General features: G+C 51.9%; 1 protein-coding gene across 2 annotated transcripts in view; it reads left to right on the forward strand.

Annotated features, from left to right (window-relative positions):
• The window catches only part of Ephb4 (EPH receptor B4), a 20,697-nt gene that overhangs the window by 4,047 nt on the left and 9,656 nt on the right, over positions 1 to 6,994 (forward strand). For both annotated transcript variants that reach the window (XM_023714398.1, XM_004630492.3), the window contains exons 4-8: positions 999 to 1,395; positions 4,302 to 4,457; positions 4,601 to 4,933; positions 5,413 to 5,537; positions 6,174 to 6,339. In XM_023714398.1, coding sequence (XP_023570166.1) covers positions 999 to 1,395; positions 4,302 to 4,457; positions 4,601 to 4,933; positions 5,413 to 5,537; positions 6,174 to 6,339 — 1,177 coding nt within the window. The remainder of the gene's footprint in view (positions 1 to 998; positions 1,396 to 4,301; positions 4,458 to 4,600; positions 4,934 to 5,412; positions 5,538 to 6,173; positions 6,340 to 6,994) is intronic.

Genomic DNA, 6,994 nt, shown 5'->3' on the forward strand with positions numbered 1-6,994 from the left:
TTTTTTTTTTTTTTTTTTTTTTTTCAGTACTGGGGATTGACTCCAGGGCTTTAGCACTAAGCTTTTTATTTAATGACCGGTTTGGATTTTGATTTTTGAGTCTGCGTCTTGCTCAATTGCTAAGTTCCCCAGGTTAGAGTTGGCCTTGAGATCCTCCTGCTTCAGCCTCCCAGAGTACTGGGGTTACAAGATGTGCACCCCACACCTTGCTCACTTCATCCTTTTTTTTTTTTTTTTTTTGGTGGAGCTGGGGATTGAACTCAGGCCCTTGCGCTTGCCAGGGAAGCGCTTATTCCACTGAGCCATCGCCCCGGCCCACTTCATCCTTTCTGGCTACTCCAGGTCCCTCTGCAGGCCCAGCCAATGCAGCAGCTGATGATTCACCCTGGCTGCTTCTCTCTGATGCTTCTCCTGAGCCCCTACCTGCCTTCTCTTTTTCAACTCTGAGGGCCCCCTGTGCTGCCTTAGCCGACTGATTCTCCCTGCCCCGGGTCCAGCCATTTTGTCCACACATCTGTCACTTTGTAATTTTTTCATTTCCCCCCTTGTTCCTTTTTCTTCTTCATGGTCCTGGGAACTGAACCCAGGGCTTTCACACTGAAGTACGCATCCAGACCTTCCTTTATTTTGCAATGAGTTCTTGCTCATTTCACTGGATAGGCTTAAACTTGCAGTCCTCCTCCCTCAGCCTCCCAAAGTCTTGGGTTCATAGGCGTGCACCACCACACCTGGCTTGATTCATTCCTTTCTGTCTCTCCTCAGCTGTGAGACTGGGACCTGGCTTGGTGTAGGTACCAATAAATGTAGAACTCAGGAGCGGATGAGAAAAGGCACAGGATAGAGGCAGGACATGAGTAACAAGAAGACTGGCAGGCAACTCAAGGACCTGTGAGAAAGTGGAAGAAAGTTCTAGAACAGAGAGGTTAGGGAAGAGAGGAGCTGGGGAATGACAGCCTTCAGGTCCTGATGCATGGTGACAGTACTTTTTCTCCCCACAGGTGGACACAGTGGCTGCGGAGCATCTCACCCGGAAGCGCCCAGGGGCTGAGGCAACTGGGAAGGCGAATGTGAAGACGCTTCGGCTGGGCCCACTCAGCAAGGCTGGCTTCTACCTGGCCTTCCAGGACCAGGGTGCCTGCATGGCCCTGTTGTCCCTGCACCTGTTCTATAAGAAGTGCCCCCCGTTAACCGTGAACCTGACCCATTTCCCAGAGACTGTGCCCCGCGAGCTCGTGGTGCCTGTAGCGGGCAGCTGCGTAGTTGATGCAGTCCCTGCACCTGGCCCCAGCCCCAGCATGTACTGCCGTGAGGACGGCCAGTGGGCTGAGCAGCCCGTCATCGGCTGCGCTTGTGCCGCCGGACACGAGGCCGTGGAGGGGAGCACAAGGTGCCGAGGTGAGGGCTGGAGCCACCAGGGAAGCTCAGCCATCGGTTGGGGGCCGGCCCTACTTACCTTTCTTGGCTCTGTTACTTGTTTGTTGGAGACAGGGTCTTGCCGTGTAGCCTAGTCTGGCCTTGAAATCACAGTGATCCTCCTGCCTCAGCCTCCTGGGTACTGGGATTACACCCAGCTTAGCTCCCCTACTTTAGTTTTCTACTCTGAACTTGCCTTACTGTGGCATTGGTGTTCAGAGCCCTCAGCAGAGCTCTGATCCCTTCCTTCCAGGTTCTCCCCCTACCCATGTCCCACTCCTTTTCTTTCTGGACAATTTCTGGAATCTAGCCTGGGCCCAGGACAGAACACTATGGTCTCCATTCTTGTTCATTTTTGGTTTCCTCTGAATGACTGATACCAAGTTCTCACTGCTTTTTCACTAGATGAGGACTTATGTTTAATTTGAAGAGTTGGGGACACTGTGCTGTCCCGGCTGGCCCTGAATGCCTAGGCTCAAGCAACCCTCCTGCATCAGCCTCCTAAGCAGTTGGGAATACAGGTGCTTGCCAGGGCACCCATATGTGGGCATTTAGGGCATATGTGAGCCTTCCCCGTATTGGGAATGAAACCCAGGGCCTTTGCGCTGAGCTACATCCCCAGCCCTGACCTATTTTATTTTTGGTACCAGGAATCGAGCCCACGACCTCACACTTGCCAGGCTGTGCCACTGAACTATCCCCCCAGCCCCCTATTTTTTATTTTGAGACAAGGTCTCATTAGCTCAGGCCAAGGTTGAACTTTGGATCCTCCTGCCTCCACCGCCCAGATTACATGTGTGTGCCACCGTACTTAGATGTAGAAATGACTTTTCAGTGAGTCTTCGCCTAAGGTGGACCACCCATTCCCTGTGGGATGTGGCCAGCACTTGGGACGTGGGACTTAGACACCACCACCCAGGGAGCCGCTCACGCAGGGAGCTGCAGGGAGCGCACCATCAAGACGTCAGTATCTCAGCAGGCCTGCTGTGGCGCTGTTTCCTGTTATCAGAGTAACTCATAGCGCACTGTTGTGAACTTGCTTCTTTTTATTTTCTATTTTTATTTTTTTTTTAGTGTATACCTGCAGTACATAGCGTTGACGTTTCTCTCATTCTGTGGAGTTGTATGTGCATATTATCACATTTTTTTTTCTTTGTAGAACCGGGGATTGAACTCAGGCCCTTGCGCTTGCCAGGCAAGCACTTATTCTGAGCTATCTCCCCAGCCCCGACATTATCACATCTTAATTCCTTGTGTCATCCCCGTCCCTCCTGTCCCTGTCCCCCCTTGATATGCTTCTGCTCTGAGAAAGATCTGTCTCCCTACGTCCTATTGTCTTTGCTCTTCGTTTGTATTTTGGGTTTCTCATATAAGAGAAGCTGTGATGTTCACCCCCATTTCCCTCGCTAGCATGTTCTCCGGTGCACCCATCTGTTTACCCTTCTATGGCAGAGCAGCTCTCCATCGTGTGTCAACACATTTTCTTTTTTTTATGGGACCAGGGATCGAACTCAGGACCGCTGAGCTGTCTCCCCAGCCCTCCACCACATTTTCTTTATTTGTTCCTCTGTAGATGGACATACAGAGCACTTCGAAGATTTAGCTTTTGTGAGTTGTGCTGCTATAAACATGCTATACGTGGGTCACTGTAATGAGATGTCTTTAACTCTTCCAGGAAGATACCCAGAAAGGAAATAGCTGGGTCAATTTCTTCTTCTTCTTCTTCTTCTTCTTCTTCTTCTTCTTCTTCTTCTTCTTCTTCTTCTTCTTCTTCTTCTACTTTTTAAAAAAACTACATTGATCATAATGTATTAGCTTACTCGAGTTGCTTGATAATTCTTTCCTTCTCTTTTTTTTTTTGTGGCACTGAGGATTGAACTCAGGAGCTTACGCTTGCCAGGCAGGCACTTATGCCACTGAGCCATCTCCTCCACCCTCCTTGATAATTCTGTATATTTTGAGATGTGCATTTGAAATCTACTCTGAGCAAAGGTTAAGACATGTACAGCCGTGGTTGGTGTCAGAAAAGGCTGAGTCGTAAGTAGGTGAAGGTCCAGCCTGTAATGGGAGGCTGAAGCAGGATGGTCGCAAGTTTGACTCCAGCGTGAGCAGCTCGGCAATTTAACGAGAATGCCGTCTCAAACAAACAACGAAAGAGCTGAAAATGTAGCTAGTGTGGAAGGGCTGGGTTTGATCCCAGCTGGTACCAGGAGAATAAAAGGTAGGGCAGCCCCCTCTTCTGGAAGAAGGGTCCCTTCTCGGAGACACGAGGATCCAAGAGTCCTCTTTCCATTCCCCTTTTAGCACTGTGTGCATACTTAGAAACAGCTGCATATTTTTGGTGTGCTGTTTGAGACAGTCTTGCTGTGTAGCTCAGGTTGGCCTCAATCCCAAGATCCTCCTGCCTCAGCCTCCTGAGCACTGGGATTACAGGCATCTATCACCATTCCTAGCCCTTGGTGCACTGATGATTCAGGCTGGACTTGGACTCACTAGGTACCCCAGGCATTAAACTCTCAGTGATCCTCCTGCCTCAGCTTCCCAAGTGCTGGGATTACAGGTGTGGGCCACCCTGCCTAGCCAAGGGGCACTTTTTTTTGTATTTTTAGGGAAAGGTCTACAGAGTGTTCAGGGTCTCACTACTAGATTGGACTCATAGTGATCCACCTGTTTACAGCCTCCCAAGAGCTGGGATTACAGGGGCACACTACCACGCCCAGCTTCTTTTGCCTCTCAGTGTGTCCCGGGGGCGGGGCTGGCATGGCAGGCCCAGAGATTGAACCCCTGGCCCCTGCACCTGCTTGCAGGGCACTTTAGTCTGCTGAGCTATTTGGCTGGCCCCCAAGGGGCACTTTTGATGAACGCTTTTCTTTCCCTGCTGCCCTCAGCCTGTGGCCAAGGAACCTTCAAGCCCCAGTCAGGGGAGGGGTCCTGCCAGCCCTGCCCAACCAACAGCCACACCAACACCATTGGATCGTCCATCTGCCAGTGCCGCATTGGGTACTATCGTGCCCGCACTGACTTGCGCAGTGCAGCCTGCACCAGTAAGTGACCAGGCCACTCCTGGGGGAGGACTGTTGAATCCTGGGTGGACCCTGTGCATGCCCCTCCCTCCCTGGGCTCCATGGCTGTCCCCATCGTTGAGGTGCCACTCCTGCTGATTGTTGTCTTCCACCCCCACCCCCAGAGCCACCTTCAGCCCCGCGCAGCGTCATCCACCACCTGAATGGCTCCTCCCTGCACCTGGAGTGGAGTGCACCACTGGAGTCTGGAGGCCGGGATGACCTCACCTACACGCTGCGCTGCAGGGAGTGCCGTCCTGGGGGCTCCTGCACTCCCTGCGGGGCTGACCTGACCTTCGACCCTGGCCCCCGAGACCTGGTGGAGCCCTGGGTGGCCATTCGAGGACTGCGTCCTGACTTCACCTATACCTTCGAGGTCACCGCACTGAACGGCGTGTCCTCCCTAGCCACAGGGCCTGTCCCCTTTGAGCCGGTCAACGTCACCACTGACCGTGAGGGTGAGATGGGGGACGGGAAGCCTGTGGGAGAGGCCAACAGGCTGAGGGCCTAAAGGGGGAACATAGGGGTTGAAGTGAGGGATCCCCAAGAAGCACAGAGGGGAAAAGACAGTGAAAAAGATGCCAAGCAGAGCCAAGCCTGATGGTACAGGCCTGTGATGCGGCACTGTATGAGGCTCAGGCAGGAGGATCTCAAATTTGAGTCCTACCTTGATAAAGTAGTAATTTAGCAAGACCCTGCTTAAAAATTTAAAAATAAAAAAAAAATTAAAAAAAAAAAAAACTAAGGGCTGGGTGGCTCAGTGGAAGAACCCTGTGTTCACGTCCTAGTGCTCTCAACAAAAAGTTCTTGAAAGGGGCAGAAGATGGTATTAGGCAGGCAGAAGACGGTGTTAGGTGTACAGCTTACAGAGCAAGAGTTGGAAAAAATAAGGCTGGATCTGTAGTATAGCGGGGCCTCATGAGTCTCTGTGTCACAGTGCCACCTGCAGTGTCTGACATCCGTGTGACACGGTCCTCGCCCAGCAGCTTGACCCTGGCGTGGGCCGTTCCCCGGGCGTCCAGTGGGGCCGTGCTGGACTACGAGGTCAAGTACCATGAGAAGGTAAGACCAGCAGCTGGTCCTGCAGGTGCCTGAATGAAAAGGGTCTTCTTTTTTTTTTTTTTTTTTTGCGGAACCGGGGATTGAACTCAGACCCTTGCACTTGCCAGGCAAGCGCTTATTCTACTGAGCCATCTCCCCGGCCCCGAAAGGGTCTTCTTGATGTAGGGCAAGGACACTTGAATTGCAGGCATCTGATGGGCATTTGAGTTCCAGGTCCACCGTATGTGACATGGGCCGCCCCCGAGGGCTCTGAGCCTTAATATTGTCATCTATAAAATGTAACAGGCTGGTGTGGTGCCATGCCTGTCCTCTCAGCATGCTGTGTGGCTGAGGTAGGAAGAGCCAATGTGAGCAGTTTAACAAGTGAGACATCTCAAAATTAGGAAGGGCTGAGGATGTAGCTCAGTGCAGAGGCCCTGGGTTCCATCCCCAGTATGAAAACAAAAAATTGCTTCAAGACAGCATGATGTGATAAGTGCAGAATAGTCAGCACAGGGTCACCTGGGAAGGCTCAAAGGCCTCGAAGGCGGCAGAGCAGGACCCACATGCAACGATAGGGGTGCCTGGGGGTGGCAGGAGGCAGGAAGAGCAGCAGAAACTGAGGCTGTGTCTTATGGCTCCCCTCCTTCTGGACAGGGTGCAGAGGGTCCGAGCAGTGTTCGGTTCCTGAAGACCTCAGAAAACCGAGCAGAGCTGCAGGGGCTGAAACGAGGAGCCAGCTACCTGGTTCAGGTGCGGGCGCGCTCCGAGGCCGGCTATGGGCCTTTCGGCCAGGAGCACCACAGCCAGACCCAGCTGGACGGTGAGTGGGGTGCGGGCAGGTGCCGCAAAGGCAGCCTTGTGGGCCTGGCCCAGTGGAGAGAAGGTGCAGGGAAGGAACCAAAACCAGCAGCCGGGTGAGAAGGCTTAGGGCTCAGTGGCTGAGTTCCCCTACTCTTGACCCAGAGCACCCCAGTCTCTTAGCTCACAAAGCGGGGCACTCAAAGCCTTTCTACAGATTCTGCGGCTTACATGCAGTAGCACCAGCAACATTTAATAGGCTAGGCCCATATGTTCTAAACTTTGTGATCTCTTTTGTTTTAGTTTGGTTTTGAGAAAGGGTCTCATGGGCTGGGGAGACAGCTCAGTGGGGCCTGAGTTCAATCCCTGGTTCCGCAAAAAAAGAGAGAGAGAAAAGATCTCATTATATAGTTCAGTCTGGCCTTAAATTCTCTTTGTAGCCTAGGCTGTCCTCTAACTTACAATCCTCCTGCCTCTTGAGGGCTGGGGTTGTAGGTATGAGCTACCATACCTGGCAAATTTTGTAATTTTTAAATAGTTTTTTTTTCAATAATTTTATTGAGAAACAAATAGCGATGAGACAATTTCAAATCCAATTAATATGGGGCTAGGGAGATGGCTCAGTAGAATAACCACTTTCTTGACAAGCTTAAGGGCCTGAGTTCAATCCCTGGTTC

The sequence above is a fragment of the Octodon degus genome, unplaced genomic scaffold (genome assembly GCF_000260255.1).
Source record: "Octodon degus isolate 3935 unplaced genomic scaffold, OctDeg1.0 scaffold00035, whole genome shotgun sequence".
Classification (NCBI taxonomy): Eukaryota; Metazoa; Chordata; class Mammalia; order Rodentia; family Octodontidae; genus Octodon; species Octodon degus.